Here is a 20,524-nt window from a genome sequence, read left to right as displayed (position 1 = left end):
GCTCAATTATATAACTTTATACCGAATATCTTTTTTGTTTCAGATTGTTGATTTTTTAATGTTCATTACTTTCTTTTCAAAACATTCCATATATCAATCTATTTATCAGTCGGTTTATCAATCTGTTTATCCGTTTGTTTATCAGTCGGTTCATCCGTTTGTTTATCAGTCGGTTTATCCGTTTGTTTATCAACCGGTTTATCAATCTGTTTATCAGTCGGTTTATCAATCTGTTTATCAGTCGGTTTATCCGTTTGTTTATCAGCCTGTTTATCAGTCTGTTTATCGATCTGCTTATTAATCTGTTTATCAATCTGTTTATCAATCTGTTTATCATCTTTATATACAGACAAGACATATAAACAATCTTAGGATATAAACCCTCTTGAGATATGGACACTCTTCAGATATAAACACACTCTTGAGATGTAAACACTCTTGGTATATAAACACTCTTGGGATATAAACACTCTGAACATATAAACACTCTGAACATATAAACTGAACATATAAACACTCTGAACATATAAACACTCTTGGGATATAAACACCATTCAAATATAAACACTCGTGGGATATAAACGCTCTTGCGGTATAAACGCCCTTGAGATATGAACGCACTTGGGATATAAACACTCTTTGGATATAAACACTCTTTGGATATAAACGTTCTTGAGATATAAACCCTCTTGGAACATATACACTCTTTGAATATAAACACTCTTGAGATATAAAAACTCTTCATATATAAACACTCTTCAGATATAACACATTCTTGAAATATAAACACTCTTGAGATATAAACACCCTTCAGATCTAAACACCCTACAGATATAAACCTTCTTTAACATTTTTGGGATATAAACATCCTTGGGATAAAAAAAATCTCTTGAGATATAAACACTCTTGGGATATGAACACTGTTGATATATTTACACTCTTGGGATATATACACTCTTGGGATATAAACACTCATGGGATATAAACACTATCGGGATAAAGACACTCTTGAGATATAAAAACCCTTGAGATATAAACACTCCTCATATATAAACACTCTTCAGATATGAACACTCTTCAGATATAAACACTCTTCATATATAAACACTCTTCAGATATAAGCACTCTTCAGATATAAACATTCTTCATATATAAGCACTCTTCAGATATAAACACTCTTCAGATATAAACACTCTTCAGATATAAACATTCTTTGGATATAAACATTCTTTGGATATAAACATTCTTTGGATATAAACATTCTTTGGATATAAAAACTTTTTGGATATAAACACTCTTGGAATATAAACACTCTTCTGTCTTCAGATATACTATGTTTAATTTTTGAAATCTCAAATCGCTTAATAGTTTATATTTCCCTAAGTTACGATAATTATGGTGTTTCGTGATTATTATATACCTTCTCTATTACGTCATATCATATGTATATTTATTGTTGAAATACATGCATGCAATAAATATAAATTCTACTCATTCAAAATGCTTTATTTTTCAAAATACAAAAATGAAAACTGATGTGTACACTCCCTGAAAGAGGTGGCGATTGAGAAACCCATTAGCAGAGAGACCGCGTAACCGAAGTGTGATCATAGCCTGCCATGCTAGCGAAACTCGGCAAAGTTGTATTACTTACCTATGGTATAAACCAAGGTAATCACATTCCAAACGTATCACATATTTTTACCATGTTTCACTTCATCACGAAACGCTGACCGAGATGATAAATATCATTGATGTTCCTTGGTTTTCAAAGCGGCCAATCTGCACGCTTCTAAATACGGATTGTTTCGTAAATATGAACATACGCATAAAATCGTGAATGATATATGAGTATGGGTAACCACTATCGTATGACAAGGGTCGTTTTGATCACCTCATACGATATTTGAATCTAAAATCCCACGTTTTTGCACAGGCAAAGAATTGCGACAATTTTGTGGACCCTGGCTCATACAAGTTCATACAACGAATTGGCTCATAATGGTTCATACAATGAATACAATTATTCACTGCCCCAAATGGAAGGATGGACTTTTATCGTTAGTGTGGATGGTAAGTTGACCATAATGACACATAACGTCTATCTTGAGAATCGGGCGGACCGACATAGAAATATGTCAATTCGTTTAAACGGGAAAAATTACCGAGTTCCCATGTGCACATTTAAGATTCCAGTAGGTTAATATCGCTGTCTTGGTAAAATCCTCCCTCAGTGTCGTCACTGTTTTTGTCCGTTCTCAAAAAAGAAGGACGTAAAACTCCATTTCATTTTATTTGAGACTCCTAGCCACCATAATGGATTTGATTCAAACGACAAATTAATCTGCTATCAGAACATATACATGTATTAACAATTTGCATTGAGAAGTGTTGAATTATTCAGTTTGTATTGCCACGTATATTAAACCATGTGTCACTTCCAATCAATATCGGTAGCACGAACTTGTCAACTATTTTATGATCTTTTTTCAGTCCGATAATATTAAAGGGGCAGTATGTAGTATTTTCATTATTTAAAACGATAGATATAATATGTCATTGAAATCTCTAGAATCAGTATTTCTCAACAATTTGGCGTTTATTTTGCTTTAATCCAATTAACTCAACAACATAAAGACTATAGAAGGTCAATCTTTAAGATGTTTTTTTCTAGAAATTAAAGTTTTTTTTAGTTATTTTAGAATCAAAAGTTTAAATAAGATTAAGAGATTAAGATTAAGGGACGGTTTCGTCAGGAACGGGATTTATTTTGCTAAGCCAATCTGTAATAACGTTCACATAATTATACGCGTTTGAAAGTTAAAAAGACGATTCGTCTTTTTTGAGACACTGCCATATATAGCAAAGCAACAGGAAAAGAAATTTCTAGTTTGATTTTCATTGAATTAATTATGTAGTTTTCGTACATTACTTATAGTTCTGAAGACTATTTATATATATTCAAGAGTCAAATCAATCCCGTAAAAGAGGCGTCATAGTTTGCAAGCCTCCTAAGGAGCATCTGAGAGTGTTCGAAAATTTGGATTGATTTGGTGCATTCTGACACATATTTTGGGCAAAAACGTATAAAAGTTTGTTACACAATTGGGGTGCAAATCATTTATCTAGGGGGCTAATGTCAGATGCAAGATATCAGAAAGACATTAATATCTCTAACATAAATTTTATGGTCACAATTTCTATAAACTTAAAAGCCTTTTTGCTTAAATGATAGCGACATCATAATCTGAAGTAAGTTTGTAATTTCATACTAAATGGTGCATGCAGAAAAATTTCCATTTATCGCCATTAACGAACTAGAAGAGTCGAACATCGTTTAATACCTTGACAATATTTTTCGCCTTTCTTGTATCACGCAGGTAAATGCATGAATGTTTGAATGGATTGTACACTAGCGAATACAGCCAATCAGATTCCTCGACTGAACGTCTTGAACAATATGACTGCTCGTGTAATAAATGGCTATGATTGGTTGTACACACTAGCGCATAATCCAATCACATCGCTGAAATAAGAATCTTCTGTGATACAAGAAGAGGTGGCTAATTATGTCAAGGTATTACTACACCTTGGCATTGTGAAGATGACCAGATCTAAACTCTCAGAGGCATGTCAATTTAGAGACCTCCAGGTTGGCGATCAACCGCCTCAACAACTGAGTCCAGTAGTCGAGATTACTTTACCTTTGTCACCAGTCTTAATGAATGACTTACGCATCGCCTACTTTTTGACACTTTAATTCCACGGATTATTGATTGCGATGAAATCGGAAATATCTGCACGAAATCCTGCAATTTAAAATTACACACTTGGGACAAAATAATCATGTTGCAAAATTATTCCTCTGAAATGTTTTAATCAATTGATCCATACAGATCATCAAGCCTGAGGTTGGAGTGATAGACTGATAATGAGTATCTTTGGATGATTATTCATGAAGAAGTAAAGTAAAGTAAAATACCAACCAACGATTACCAATTACCATTACCTCCAACTACTACGACTACCAACTACCATTACCACCAACTACTACGACTACCAATTACGATCAACACCAACTACCACAACTACCAATTACCATTACCACTAACTACCACGACTGTCAATTACCATTACCACCAACTACCACGACTACCTATTACCACATTTACCACCAACTACGACTACCAATTACCATTACCTTCCCCGAAAACCAATTACCACCATGACCACCATCTACAGCGACTACCAATAACCATTACCGCCAACTACTATGACTACCAATTACCATTTCTACCAACTAACTACTACGACTACCAATTACCATTACCAACTATCACGAATACCAATAACCACCACGACCACAATCTACCATGACTACTAATTACAATTATCACCAACTACTATGACTACCAATAACCATTACCACCAACTACAACAACTACCAACTACCATTACCACCAACTACCACGACTACCAATTACCATTACCAACTACCACGAATACCAATTACCACCACGACCACAATCTACCATGACTACTAATTACCAACTACGAACACTACAAATTACCATTACCACCAACTACTATGACTACCAATAACCATTACCACCAACTACTACGACTACCAATACCATTACCACCAACTACCACGACTACAAATTACCATTACCAACTACCACGATTACCAACTACCATTACCACTAACTACTACAAATCACCATTACCATCAACAACGACTACCAATTACAATTACCACCAACTACTACGACTACCAATTACCACCAACTTCAACGACTACCAATTACCACGAACTACTACGATTATCAATTACCAACTACTTCGACCACCGACTACCACGAATATCAACTACCACGACCACCGACTATCGTGGCTATCAACTACCACGACTGCCAACTACCACGAACACCAACAACCACGACTTCCAACCCAATATCACTGTCATCTATAGACTATTACTTTGTAATTACTTTATCAATCCAGAACAGCTGACTTTCTATAATAAACTCTAATTTTAGTTATCTTCTATTAGAATTTAACATAAAACACTCGGCAATAATCCTCCAAGATGGCCGTTTAAGAGCTATGTCGGGTAGAAGTGTTTTACAAATCAACAACTTACTAACCATCATTGGATAAATCGACGTTATGGGATAACAATTCCGTTTCGTACGTTTTTTCGAGCTATTTTTTTTTATTTCATTTTTGTCTCCATTGTCATTTAGCAACCGTTCTAATGACGCTAGTTTTAACCAAAGAAATCGTGTCTAGATACCGATTTCACATTGTGGGATAGCAACACAAAGATGATGTCATATTACTCTACTTCAGGTTTCGCTATCCCATAATTTGTATTGTTAGTATAAAGTTTGTTCTTAATGTGAAACATATAGATGAGGTAAGACAAATAACAAAGAAATTTCAAATGTAAACTTTATTCTTAAATAATAATAATAACCAGATTTCTACTTTCGGTTTTTCAAATATGGTCCAATCTTGGGATGAGCCTCCAGATTTTTACGCATCTGAGTTAATTTGGGATACGATTTTAAAACGTCAGGATTTTCCATTAATAGATATTCTAAAATATCATTGACGGCTATCTCCGCTAATGTAACCTGAAAATATACAATTTCCATAATAGAAATAACATGTTTCAGATTCTGTTTTAATATTTTTATATCAGTCTACAGTTGATGTATTGAGCACAATTTTAACAGTGAAAATATTTTATTATTGCTATTTCCATAATATGCAGATTGCAATGATTAAACATTTTCACTGCTTAAAAAGTGCTCAATACATCAATTTTATTTTGTTTACGTTTGCAACAGTGACTGGCAAAGGTGGTGTTCTAAAAGGAGGGGCGTGTATGTCCTGCTGCGTTTCCCAATGACGCGTTTATCAAAATATTTTAGGATAATTTTTTACGAGAATATTGATTGTGTATTTTAATGTGACTGACTCTTTGAACTTTCAACCTGGAACAGTAACTCCGGAAAGACGACCACGCCAATAAAGTTTGTAAAATGGTCAAGTAACTTTACTTACCGAATTACCCACGTAATATCCATTATCTTGAAGTAACTTTTCAAAATTTCCCAAGAATTTTGGGGCATCCTCCTTGGCTAATTTCTCTCTTAATTCTTTCTGAAATCAAATGAAATAGAGTTCTAAGTCGTTCTTTTAAAGTAGATAAAGTTGGTGGGTTCGTTGAAAATATATTAGTTAATGTCTCCAGGTTGAATGAGGGGGAGTTTAGTCCGTCTAGAGTTGTTTCCCATGTTCCATATTTCTAACGTGATATACTGTCACATGATATTTGTTTAATAATCAAGTTTAGCTTAATTAGAGCACGATAGCTTTAATGTGACGGTGTGCGCCAATAGAAATTAAATTGTAAGACAGGCACGAATTCGACGGAAGTTACTGCATAAAATCAGAGATCAAACCTTCTTAGCTTCATCACTTTCATAAAATATTTTGATCATGACGGTAGCGAAATCATTCTGAACACCAACGACCACGTCTATCTGTAAGGCATCCAGATCATTTTTACCATATAATCCTAGAATATAAAACACAAAAAAAAACAAATGCGTGTAATAATTATTGTGGTCTGAGTTCACATGTCGCATTAACTGGTCCGCCATTTCATTTAAAGTTTCACGCCGCTATTGTAGCAGTAAGCAAACACAACAGCGGACCAGTTAACATGACTTTGTGATAGACACGTCATATCCGGTTACGATACAGTAATTACACACATTGCTCGGGATTTTAGAGTGTTATAAATTGTCAATCCCTGCTAAGATACATATAATATAGATCTATCATCGGAGGTACACTATCGGTTGGTTTGTAGATAACAAGGTCTCTGATTGGTTGTAATCGCTAATGTATAATTCAATCAAATCATTACATTTACAAACTTCAGTGATAGAAGAAAAGTATAAATGATGTAAAGATGAGTCTGTCCACGGGAACATTCACTTTTCTGTGGGAGCATTTGATTTATCTCAGGCTATGCAACACAGTGACACATATTTAAAACTACATTATCTCGTGTGACTGCACGATGCAGGGCCTCGACCAACATTGTCTCTGAGTACTCGGATAATTATTTACAGCAATTTATACTCCTCACTGTCTAAGACCGCGCCTGGTATTTAATACTAGATTGCTATCATGATGATGCGATTAGAAAACACAAGCGCTGTTAAGATGTGGAATGGTCTAGCACCTTTCCATTGCCCCGCGTTGTAAAGTAAATTAAATTATAACTTACCAAACTGTCGAGCTAAATAAGAATTGATAGCATTAGACTGACCATAAAGTTTTCCATCAACTTCTAAACATGGTAGCTGTCCAAATGGAGTCTCTGAAAATACAATTAAGATAAATGACTAAGTGCTTTACTATAGATTGCCGGGACAACACAAATGTGGCTTTGATGGACACGATGCAAATGAATATGTTCAACACCTAGTATGTTTGCAGATGCGGAAAATCCCCATAAACGTTTTTCTGACCCTACCCCGGCTGACAACTGTCAAAAGCTATATAAGGTTGAAATATGGGCAGATGTTTCGGACTATGTTCAGGCCAAGTTTTATAAACTATGAATTAAGTTTCAAATCCAGGACTGTAGAAGATAGAATTATTGTGAAAGACGATATCATTATAACATTATAATAGGATATGGTATATAAACATTCAATATAACTTTCTATATAATACACCATGACATAAATAGTCCTGAATAGTCATCGTCTAAATACTATATTTGACAATTCAAATAGTTTATAAAGGAATACTATCTTGAATGAACACACAATTTAAATTCTTAAACCTGACCGATAAGAGTATATTAATTATATCATATATACTTAAAACTAAGCAATTATTCCAAAAGGCTTATACATACCCAAAGTATGGATTAATTGCTTGTAGTTTTATGTATTTTTTTGATTATACAGGGATTCTGTTGTATAGGTAGGACACCAGGTAATATCAACTAAATATTATAATATACTCTTATTGGCCAAGTTTGAGATTTTAAAATTTATGTCCATTCTAAGAGCTAGTTTTTCTTTTTAACATTGGCATCCTATATGATCAACACCCTTACAATTTCACGCTCAATTGAATCATTTCAATTCAATATTCATTAAACGAGGAAAATATCGTTATGTGTCGAGTCTAAAATGTCTAAAACGTGGATATTATCCAGCCAATTCTTGAAACCGGTTTTCACTGAAATTTCACAAAATTAAGCAATCCGAATTTGTTGACATAAAAAATATCCTTAAAGGGACAGTTGCGTCCATAATTATCTATGTTGAAAGTTATTTTAACGAGTCGTCATTTTAAGAGATTTTTTATTGTGAATATTGACGTCATGTCAATTGTGTATACAATAGACTCAGTTATCCTGTCCCACTACGTTTACTCACAGCTACGACGGACGTCTTTGTGTTAAAGACTATATCAAACAGACGTTCAACTTTCGGATACCACAAATTTCAAAAAGAAGATAAGCTTGTGAACGAAATGAATAAAAAGTTAAATTTTGTTTGAGTTCTATTTGAAGGAATTATTCGATTTTCGTACAGTTTCAGTTGTTTTGAAGACTATTTACATATATTCAAAGTCCAAATCAACCACAAAATATGCTGCATCTGTCCTTTTAATTTCCGAAAAATTATAGAATATGAAGTTTTACGTCTTTCTTATTAGGCTAATGCGGAATGTTTACTTTGAGAAAAGAAAGACTTGACTTTTCATTCATTTTGACTTCGGCAGAATCATTTAAACGTGGTCTGGCGTCCGCATTGTTACCGTACCGTACTGCACAACTAATCACGCAAAAATCAAATAGATAATTGCATTAACAACAAACAAGAACGTAATTTTGGCTGGAATAGTGGCAGTAGAACTGTATTATAATTGACTAGAAGCTAATTAAGAAAATGCTGTGTCATTCTCAATAAAAATAATCATACTTACTTGGCTTGAATTCAGCCCACTGTTCTTTTGTGTATCGTACATCTTCAAAAGGCTGTCCTGCTGCAGTGAGTAGGATCCGGGCTATCTCGGCCCGACCACGAGAATCAAAATAATGAACTTTGTAATTCGGCATGCTGTTTGAATGTTGCCGTATCAGAGTTTGATGTTTCTAATGTGATAACCTATATCTATATAGTCTAAAGAATGTCAATATTCACCGAGGTCACGTGACACAGCGAGTATAGGTTAATGGAGATTTCTATATAGTTATTTATATAGCTCTCTACAGGGATAAATACTTTTTGTTATTATAAGAGATATAAAGGAATATTGTCCAATGTCACTATCAAAGTTTTCCATCAAGGTCAAGGTAGTTCATTCATCAGAGTATTTGATCAAGCCTTTAGAATGAACATGGTTTCAAATTCCAATAGTAATATATATTCATCAGTAGACTCACCTGGTATCATAACTACACAACAGAATCCCTGTATAATCAGATAAATCTATAAATCTATAAAACTAAGTAATTATTCATAAAACTAAGTAATTATTCATAAAAATAAGTAATTATTCCTCAGAATAAAAATAGTTATTAAAAAACGCTCAATATTTTTAAACGTTTATCAAAAATTACTGAAGTTGTATAAATTTGTCGGATTATGAAAGGATCCATAGTTTTATATTTTAACTGTCTAAAGATTTTGAGCTTATAGGGAAATGAAAAAGAATATAGAACGATTTTAAAATATAAACTTTATTTATAGTAACAGAGGAAACTCTACTTTCGTTTTTTTTTTATATAGACTATCTCATGACCTGTAGAGCTAGACAGGACTCACTCCACTTATTCATTTGCCAACTCTTCCCATGTTAAAACACGAAATTCAACCTTCTACAACTTTTTCCAGAAATCTCGTTGAAAGATTTCCACTATGTCGAATGAAAACCTTACCAATTCTCAATGTCTCCTAAAAAATTCATTATATGATGACCATGAAAATTTTGAGCTACTAAAATTGAAAGTAGACTACTACCGGTTATACTCATCCGCTAGAGTTTGGCACTTCACTTGACTATTTTTAGAATTAACCTTCCGCCTTTAGGTCTCTCATCATCTCACCAAATCTTAAAGATAATGCAATTTCAAATATCAAATTCCAAATCTTGACCCAAAATTGCCCAAAAATAGGCATGCAAAAACCAAAATAGAGAGAGAAATAAGATTTCTAAAAATATAAAATGTTTTAGTGGAGTGAGTCCTATATTATAATCTATATAATACTATACACATAAGGAATAAGGAATTTTATAAAACTTTATTCTGAAATAACGACCATGAATTAATCTATTTCCGAATTTTGTAATATGGTCCAATCTTGGAATGAGCCTCGAGATTTTTACGCATCTGAGTTAACTTGGTGTAAGATTTTAAAACGTCAGGATTTTCAAGTAAAAGATAATCTATCAGATCATTTACAGCTATCTCCGCTACTGTAACCTGAAAATATACCATTGCCAGATAAGAAATAGTAAAACAGAACCTGAAACATGTTGTTACTCAAAGTTACGCGCTGTGCGATATAGAGACGACTGATCCATAACGCTTGTGTCACTATGTAGATCCTGCCTACCAGTTAGTTCTTGGCCAAACCTCTTGGCATTGATCATAACATGCTTATAAAAGATGTGATATCGTCACGGTTAGGGCTAGACGGGCGATCATTGGCGTTTTTACCGGGGGCCAGAGGGCATTTTGACTGGCCCGGCCTTTGCCCAAACCAAAAGCCCCACCCACAGCCCAAGTTTGAAATTTCAAACCATTGAGTTTTGAGTTGCCTCGGCCCCTCCCCCTAATGCTTTATAGAAACGCTACTTCGGGTGACGTGTAATGAGAGTTGGCTTCGATCCATTTATGAACATTTTCTCCATGACAAAAGCCAAATTTTACATAACTTTTGGTATCTGAGCCATTCGTGAGTCTATCAAGACATTTCGGGTATACTACAATGTCTCTTTGCCCCACACAGTTCAACAATACACTCCAGGGGTACGGTATCCCTTAGGGTAAAGATAGATTTGTCAGACTAGAAATCATGATGTTTCTATACTTACCGAATTACCCACGTAATATCCATTATCTTGAAGTAACTTTTCAAAATTTCCCAAGAATTTTGGGGCATCTTCCTTCAATAATTTTTCTTTCAATTCTTTCTGAAATCAAATGAAACGGAGTTTTACATTGATAACGTATTCGGCGAATGAATGAATGAATGAATGAATGAATGAATGAATGAATGAATGAATGAATGAATGAATGAATCAATCAATCAATCAATCAATCAATCAATCAATCAATCAATCAACCAACCAACAATCAATCAATCAATCAATCAATCAATCAATCAATCAATGAATTTGGGGTTGTTGGAAATGAAATAATTTTTCAAGATCTAATTTTCTGCACCAAATCCGGCTTGGTGGCAAAAATTGGTTGGTTTTCCACTATGTCGATAATCACGTGCGGTTCGTGCAATTGAAAGAAAATCTGATGATAAAACTTTCTCTTGCAGCCGATAACATAATCCTGTTGTTAACGCGATAATGTTCAAGAAAAGTGGTTATTGCAGTCAAAGTATAAGATGAATTTCGTAATGGCTGGATATTGTGAAGATGCTATAAACCTTTAGGTAATTATACCACGACTTGCAAAAAACATAGCAAACCCTTGTTGATGAGGGTCCCAAGGCCTTGAATTAAACGAATGATTTTATATAAAGGCAAAGTTCATACCCTCTTTTGTTCATCAGTTTCTGTAAAATATTTGATCATGACGCTCGTTAAATCATTTTGAACACCAATAACTACATCTATCTGTAAAGCTTCTATATTGGTTTTACCATGGAATCCTAAAAATATAAAAAAAATGTGTACAAAAATTTCTGTGGTCCGAGTCCACATGGCTACGGTGAAGAAACATCATTTCCTGTTGCGTAACAGGAAACCTAGTCGTTGCTGTGGAAATTTGAATGATATGAATTCAATGTGTCCCTGATTTAGATTAAAGGGATTGTAAAGACGTTTTGTAATTTGTGTATTTATATCGGGGACACTGATAGCATCAATTTGCGCCATTCCTATTTTCAATCAGGTTTTTGTGGCTCCTGAAATTCTACGAACACTAAATGTTTGATAGCGTCAGTAATTGCAGGAATCACAAATTGGTAATCGAAATGATACAAATTGGTGCTATCAGTGTCACCGATACAAACTTTTTTAGAAAACCTCTTGACAATCCATTCAAAGGCTTATAAAACCTTTACTTACCTGTTAGGGAGGCCTGAACAAGAACACTGACACCCCCCCCCCCCCCTTTTATATAAGATTTTGTGAGGACTTGTAGGCCTATATTGAGAAATACCAAACTTACCACAAATGGGACAATGGTTCCTATTCATAACTACTAGCATTTAAACTTACTGTCAATGAGTCTATGTCCTCACTCAGCAAAGTTATGGAAGTTATTATACCACACTGTCCCCCCGTTCTTTTTATTAGCTTTTATTTGTAATATAGCCAGTTTGGGTCTAAAGACTGGCCTCTTAAGACACACGCTAAAGTGGCTATATTAAAATGGCTATGTTAAAAACAATAGCTAACAAAAAACGGAACGAAAGTTTAGTCTAATTTTAATTTCGCCTTAAAAAATGGACTATCAATTGACGCCGTTAGGTCGGACTACAAACAACTATACAGAACGGAAAACAAAACTAAATGGGCAAGGACTCAGTGAGACTCCCACACCACAACTTTTGGTCAGTACACGTGGTTCAGGAAGGTACATTAAACTTACCAAACTTTCGAGCTAAATAAGAATTGATAGCATTAGACTGACCATAAAGTTTTCCATCAACTTCTAAACATGGTAGCTGTCCAAATGGAGTCTCTGTAAATACAATAGTGAAATAGCGTGTTTTAAAAATGACTTATTAGTTTAATGGATTTATCGTAATATATGAGGATTCGTTTAAAATCACGACTGTAGAAGCTACAACTGTTGTGAAACAAGATAAACCTATTATAACAGAGCAGTGTAAAGAGATTTTATAGAAATTTCTATATACTAAAACATCACTTAAATATGACACGAATAGCCTAATCGTTGAGCAAATACTCTGTTTGACTATTCAAATAGTTTATTTTGTTTTTATGAATTTTCATCCTTCAAGACCGACTCCATTAAAACTAAAACATGATTATCCAACAATAATAATTCTCAATTCGTCGACATCACAAATTTCCTTATCCAGATAAATGAAGTTTTACGTCCTTCTTTTCGACACCTGATTGTGCTGATGAGAAATGGTTTTTACTTCTAGATAAGAAAGGAAGCCCTGACACTGAAACTGTCAAGTCTATATTAAGCTTAAAGGTGCGGGCAAACGAATAGTCGTGGTCGGAGATTTTTGTTGTCGATTTGAATCTTGGCAAAAGTTTCTCTTAGGGGCAAAGTCTCCAGTCGGTCGTTTTCAATCATGTCGATGATTACTTGCGGAGCATGCAATTGAAAGGAAAATGAATCTGATTGGATGATGATGGTCTGTAATGCAGACGATAAAAGTATTGGAGACAAGAAGTAATATAAATCCTATCGGGGACGCAATAATCTTGTCGTGGAAGTACGGGCACTCGCGAGATTTTACTTAAGATTCTAATCGGTGACAAAAATCACCGACCAAGACCGCTCGAGAAACATGTAAAGTGTCAGAATTGTCAAGCTAATAGAATTTTATCATAATTTTTTTTATCCCAGAATCTAATTTAGAAAATGCTCCATCCCTTTACGGTGAAAAAAAATCTTACTTACTTGGTTTGAACACAACCCACTGTTCAGGTGTATATCGCACATCTTCAAAAGGTTGTCCGGCTGCGGCAAATAGGATCCTTGCGACCTCGGCCCTAGCTCGAGTATCAAAATAATGAAGTTTGTAATCCGGCATGCTGTGTAAGGTGTGATACCGGCGTTCTGTGTGTTTTATTAGATAATCTATAAATATATATGTCTTTTTATACTACAGAATGTTAATATTCGTCTAGGTCACGTGACAGTCAGGAGTTAGTAAGGGATATTGATAGAAATGATGATAACCTTATATGGATATTACAAACCGTTAATTCAATGCAAGGGTTATAAAGGGAAAAATAAAATTTGAATTCTCAACCTGTCCTAATAAGTGTATATATTCATCAGTGAATTTAAAGGCCTCTTAGAATAAACAAAACATAGTTTGCCGGGCAATTTAAAATACGCCCACTGGCAGCTGTCAGAAACAATAATAGAGTCATTAGTGGCTAAAATACGAATTTTCTCATATTTAAGATCTTTATAATGCATTTGTAGTTCGAAAACTGTAGCTTTTATGGTGCCACAATACTCACAAACAAATATTTCCACTCTCACTGTATTTGTCACAGTGAACCCTGTGACAAGAAATGCATTCAAATTCGCGTAAACTGCAGTGGGTCACGTGGTCACATTCCTGAGCAATATGGCTGCTGTTGAGTCCTTATTTTTGTAACGGCAATCTTTTTGAAATATAATTTATCAATCGGAAACTTCATGAAAAGAATACATTAGACAGTGGAAATATAAGCAATGAACGATGGACCCACTGCGGTTACGGTGATATGAATACATTGGTCAAGGTGCCAAATTTATCATGACTGCCTTCGGCAGCTCATTCAATTTGGCACCTTGCCCAATGTATTCATATCACCGTAACTGCATTGGGTCCATCTTTCATTGCTTAAGTATTGACGCCTTTTTACTAAGACAATTGCTTCAAAACCCAGCCACCCTACGGCTAATAAAAATTTGCGCTAGAAATAGTATACTTTAATTTTCATACTATGACAGGAAACATTAAAATTTTCACTCTGTCGGACATTGAATACAGCAAGACCTATAGGACTAAATATTCATCATAATGTAGGCATAGCACCCTTTGTTGTCCCGTTTAATAAACCAGCAATCGAGCAAGCAAGATAGTTCATGTCCACTATAAGAGCCTTCAAGAGAAATTCCCCCATGTCTATAAGCAGAAAATGATAGTTGCATATTCAAAAAATAAGAACTTAAATGATAGTAAACTAAAAACAATCAGCACATAACAGATACTATACTTCTCGCCCATTGGGTGAGTTATTTTTTCTAATTTCAGATCAGAATAAGAACAGAAGAAAACTCAATATCAAGACCCTTAATCCTAATTTCTAAATAAAGTGTCTGCTCCACCCTAGGCCTGTACATTTGGGAGAATCAAACCCTCCCTTCCCCGAAATCTAATATTGACGTCACCAAAAATTCTGCGAAATTGAATATGTTTCCTTTCGTAGAATGAAATCTGCGATAAAATAAACCATACTTATCTTAACGTAGGACGGTGGGGATTTAAAACCCAGAAGTTTCATCGATAAATTGTCAAATTGAACTCATCCGAGATATTTTCGATTCCATGAAAGGATAAAGAAATGAAAACGTTTAGCTCATATTGCATTCAGATCCCATCAATACAGTTGATCACTCTAAATTTCCCTAAAATCAAATAAAAACTGTAGTATCTATTGAGTTCACTAACACATTCTGACAATTTTTTGACCAAGTCAAGGTTTTAACTCAAAAACCGTTTTCGAAAAATCTTCAATTTCGAAATTGTCTAAGATTTCACCAATATATGTCTCTATTGTTAATAGACCAACAGATCGACGGACAGGAGCTACGGCAATATACGTCGACATGTACATGTTGAGTAGAACAACCGATGATACGGAACTCAGTTTAGTTTCTATGAATAGAGGTAGAGAGGCCGAGTTGGGACCATCTTCACAATGTCAAGCTATTACGACTTATACCTTGACTTCTATAGCCACCTTTCTTATATCACGTGATGCAGTTATTTGATTGGATTACAGCCAATCAGAGACCCCGACAGGAAGAATGCAAATAATTAGTGTTTACAGACTTTCTGTCGAGGTCTCTGAATTTTTTGAAAGTGAAAACATGGGAAAAAGTACAAAGAACAGAAAGAGATAGGGGAGAGTAGACAGAAAAATAAATACTGAACTTTATCAGAGTAAAACAATAACAAGAAGAAATGTTTAGTAAAATGGCACAATAACAAGCTGAAGGTTTAGTAGAGTGGTACAATAACAAGAGGGAAGTTTAGTAGAGTGTTGCAATAACAAGACGGAAGTTTAGTAGAGTGTTGCAATAACACGAGGGTAGTTTAGTAGAGTGGAACAATAACAAGAGGGAGGTTTAGTAGAGTGTTGCAATAACAAGAGGGAAGTTTAGTAGAGTGTTGCAATAACAAGAGGGAAGTTTAGTAGAATGTTACCATAACAAGAGGGAAGTTTAATAGAGTGGTACAATAACAATCGGGAAGTTTAGTACAGTGTTGCAATAACAAGAGGGAAGTTTAATAGAGTGGTACAATAAGAAGGGGAAAAGTTTAGTAGAGTGTAACAATAACAAGAGGAAAAGTTAAGTAGAGTGTTGCAATAACAAGAGGAAAAGTTAAGTAGAGTGAAACAATAACACGAGGGAAGTTTAGTAGAGTGGAACAATAAGAAGGGGAAAAGTTAAGTAGAGTGGCACAAAAACATGGGGAAAAGTTTAGTATAGTGAAACAATAACAAGAGGAAAAGTTTAGTAGAGTGGAACAATAACAAAAGGGGAATTAAGTAGAGTGTAAACAATAACAAGAGGGAAGTTTAGTAGAGTGTTGCAATAACAAGAGGGAAGTTTAGTAGAGTGTTGCAATAACAAATAGGGGAGTTTAGTAGAGTGGAACAATAACAAGAGGAAAGTGCAGTAGAGTGAGTAGATTGGAAGGAAGAAGGATATGAATTTTAAGGATTCGGGATAAAGCAATGTATTCTGAAAGCTACAGGAACATTCATCTGTTTGAAGATATTGTCATTTTTAACGATTAATCTGCCTGATGTAGGAAAGAAGTCTTTCAATGATCGCAAGATAATGACGGAAGTTTATGGAGTAGATTAAGAGTGACAGAGGACGAAGATACTAGGGAAGAAGAGAGAGAAAGAAACGGGAAAGTGGGGGTGAAATAGGGAAGGTGTAGTGAAAAGGAAGGAATCAGAAAAATCGGCAACTAGACAGGAATAGTGAAGTATTAGGGAGAACAGAGGGTAACTTAGATAGACAAGGGGGGATACAGGGCAGAAAACGATGGTATTAGAGTACGGAGGAAGAGACAGTTAAAAGGGGAAAGACTTTAAAAGATTTAATAGAGGAAGAAAGAGGGGAAATATGGGACGAAGGGGCTTTCTCTTAAATTGAGAGATACTTAATGTACCTCCGTGCAATGCTTCGAATTACAGTACTCCAAAGACTTATCATGGGTGGTGCAACTGAGTAGATAATGTTGTAAACAAACATCAAAAATATGCTTAAAACAATTCTTAAAAGCCGCTGCAGTGGTCAAATCAAATTGCAAAGAATTCCCTCCCTTTAGTCAAAGCATTGCACGGAGGTACATTAAGTACCTCTCAATTTAAGAGAAAGTCCCATTGTCCAGTATTCCCCCTCTGTTCATTCAACTCTTCCTCTCTATATACCTACTCTTTCTCAGTTAAACACTATAAAGTCCCTTCCCCTTTAATCTATCTCTTCCTCTATACCATTGTTTTCTTCACTGTCTATCTAAGTTACAATCTGTTCTCCCCCTACTTCACTCTTCCTGTCTCGTTCCTGATTTCCTGCTCCTTCATCTTTACTTCCCCCTTCACCCCGCTTGTCCGTTTCATTTCCATCTTTCTTCGTCCTTTGTCACTCTTAATCCACTCCATAAATTGTTATGTTCACACTCTATTAAACTTTCTTCTTGTTATTGTTCACACTCTACTAAACTTCCTTCTTTTTATTGTTCAAACTCTACTAAACTTCCTTCTTTTTATTGTTCACACTTTACTAAACTTCCTTCTTGTTATTGTTCACACTTTACTAAACTCCTTTCTTGTTATTGTTCACACTCTGCTGCACTCCCCTATTTGTTATTGTTCACATTTTGCTATACTCCCCTATTTGTTATTGTTTAAACTGTACTAAAATTCCTTATTGTTATTGTTCACATTCTGCTACACTCCCCTATCGGTTATTGTTCACACTCTACTAAACTCCTGTCTTGTTATTGTTCACACTCTCCTGCACGCCCCTATTTGTTATTGTTTACACTCTACTAAACTTCCTTCTTGTTATTGTTCACACTCTACTAAACTTCCCTATTTGTTATTGTTTACACTGTACTAAACGTCTTTTTATTTATTGTTTACATTCTACTAAACTTCCTTCTTGTTATTGTAAACACTCTACTAAACTTCCTTCTTGTTATTGTTGTTTTTGGATTACAATGGAGACGATAAATATCAGAAAAACAGAAACGAAATTGATTAAATTGGTTTAACCCAAGTTGATGGTGTAGAAAAGTAGGGCGTAAAACTCCATTTCATTTCTAGTTAAGTTGAGTTTCTATTAAGCATACTGTAGAGTTCAGTGTCAACTGATCCTCTAATAAATGCATCATTGATTCGGTTCAGGATCTTTGCGTCCATATGCACTACGTCGCGGTATTACAAAATATTATTTCACCAAAACTTTTCCTCAAAAGCAATCCAACCACCTGTCACGTGACAGGGAGGGGTAAGCAATTGTATCTCACTAGAAGGAAAGTAACTCTTACAAACACTGTTTTTTTCTAGTTCTGAACAAAGATTGGACCTGAGACAGCCATCTTGTTGCACCAATAATGTCGAATTGCACCGTACAAATTGACTGTGATTTGGGGCTTTGTATTAGCAGTGGCGGCGCCAACCTCCCGGGACTGGGGGTATGAATGATTTGGTGCCTTCTGGCAAATATTTTGGGACAAAAGAGTATCATATCAATATTTTTCAACTTTATTTTTCAGGTGAACGAGGATGAACTGGAACAAGCAGCTACACTTTATCCATTCAACACACCAAAAACTAAAGAAGCATATTATTATAGAAAAATCTTTGAAAGTCGTTTCCCCAACAAATCAAAATGGATTCCCTATTTCTGGATGCCAAAATGGTGTGAAACATCCGACCCTTCAGCTCGTACCTTGAAACATTACAAATAAATTGTGTTGGATATATACTGCATGCTCAAGCCTGAATCTCATTTTATCTTCTTTCGTTGAAAATTTGAATAAACCATTTCAAAATACTGATTAATTTTAATTATTTAATTGATGCAAGTTCGTCAGTGGTGTTTCTATGAAGGGGTCAGACTATTAGTTTGGACTGACACTAATCCTAAAGATCTTAAATGCCTGGTACTGTAAGTAATCCTTGGTCAATCTTCACACTGTTGAGCTATTACGAATTTCATCTTATAACTTGACTTCAAAAGCCACCTTTCTTGTGTTACAGAAGTTTGTAAATTCTAGAGAATATAGGCAATCACAGCCCTCGACAGAAAGCCTGTAAACATTAAGTATTTGCATTTTTCCGATGGGATTCTCTGATTGGTTGTATTCATTGCCCTGTAATCCAATCAAATCACTGCATCACGTGATATAAGAAAACCGTAGACTGTTTAGACTAGAAATAGAAATATTCTATTTCACTATATGATTATTTAATTATTACTATTAAATTATTTAATCTAGAGTCTACAATAGTAAATAGTAACGTTTTATATACGTTTTACTAAAGGGAGGGAATTCTTTGCAATTTTATTTGACCACTGCAGCTGCTTATTAGAATTGTTTTAATCAAATTTTTGTTGTTTGTTTTTAACAGTATCTAATCAGTTGCACAGAGTTGGTCAAACGACCACCCATGATAAGTCTTTGGAGTACTGTAATTCGAAGCATTGCACGGAGCTACATTAAGTACCTCTCAATTTAAGAGAAAGTCCCGCTGTCCAATATTCCCCCTCTATTAATTCAACTCTTCCTCTCTATATACCTACCCTTCCTCTGTTGAACCCTATAAAGTCCCTTCCCCTTTAATCTGTCTCTTCCTCTATACTATTGTTTTCTGCACTGTCTATCTAAGTTACAATCTGTTCTTCCCCCTACTTCACTCTTCCTGTCTCGTTGCCGATTTTCTGCTCCTTCCCCCTTCATCCTGCTTACCCGTTTCAGTTCCATCTCTCTTCGTCCTTTGCCACTCCCTTCTTGTTATTGTTCACACTCTACTAAACTTCCTTCTTGTTATTGTTCACACTTTACTAAACTACTTTCTTGTTTTTGTTAACACTCTTCTACATTCCCCTGTTTGTTACTAAACTTCCTTCTGGTTATTGTTCACACTCTACTAAACTTCCTTCTTGTTATTGTTCACACTTTGCTACACTCCCCTATTTGTTATTGTTTACACTCTACTTTTTTTTATTTATTGTTGACACTCTACTAAACTTCCTTCTTGTTATTGTTGTTTTTAG

General features: G+C 34.9%; 2 protein-coding genes across 2 annotated transcripts; both read right to left on the bottom strand.

Moving 5' to 3' along the window:
• Positions 1 to 5,443: 5,443 nt before the first annotated feature.
• Positions 5,444 to 9,219, bottom strand: LOTGIDRAFT_238691 (hypothetical protein). The gene is made up of 5 exons (XM_009051223.1): positions 9,031 to 9,219; positions 7,310 to 7,402; positions 6,474 to 6,589; positions 6,073 to 6,171; positions 5,444 to 5,639 (listed from the first exon to the last, which is right to left on the bottom strand). Exons 1-5 carry the CDS (start codon positions 9,161 to 9,163, stop codon positions 5,487 to 5,489), a joined length of 594 nt encoding a protein of 197 aa, XP_009049471.1. The 5' UTR covers positions 9,164 to 9,219; the 3' UTR covers positions 5,444 to 5,486.
• Positions 9,220 to 10,378: 1,159 nt separating this feature from the next.
• On the bottom strand, positions 10,379 to 14,030 carry LOTGIDRAFT_173480 (hypothetical protein; the record flags this gene model as incomplete). Its single annotated transcript, XM_009051222.1, has 5 exons — positions 10,379 to 10,531; positions 11,146 to 11,244; positions 11,824 to 11,939; positions 12,884 to 12,976; positions 13,898 to 14,030. The coding sequence occupies 5 exons, from the start codon at positions 14,028 to 14,030 to the stop codon at positions 10,379 to 10,381; spliced, it is 594 nt and encodes a 197-aa protein (XP_009049470.1).
• Between the last annotated feature and the right edge of the window lie 6,494 nt (positions 14,031 to 20,524).

This window comes from Lottia gigantea, assembly GCF_000327385.1.
Source record: "Lottia gigantea unplaced genomic scaffold LOTGIsca_161, whole genome shotgun sequence".
Taxonomy (NCBI): Eukaryota; Metazoa; Mollusca; class Gastropoda; family Lottiidae; genus Lottia; species Lottia gigantea.
The sequence above is the reverse complement of the archived record's forward strand: the minus strand, read 5'-3'. Positions and strand labels throughout refer to the sequence as shown.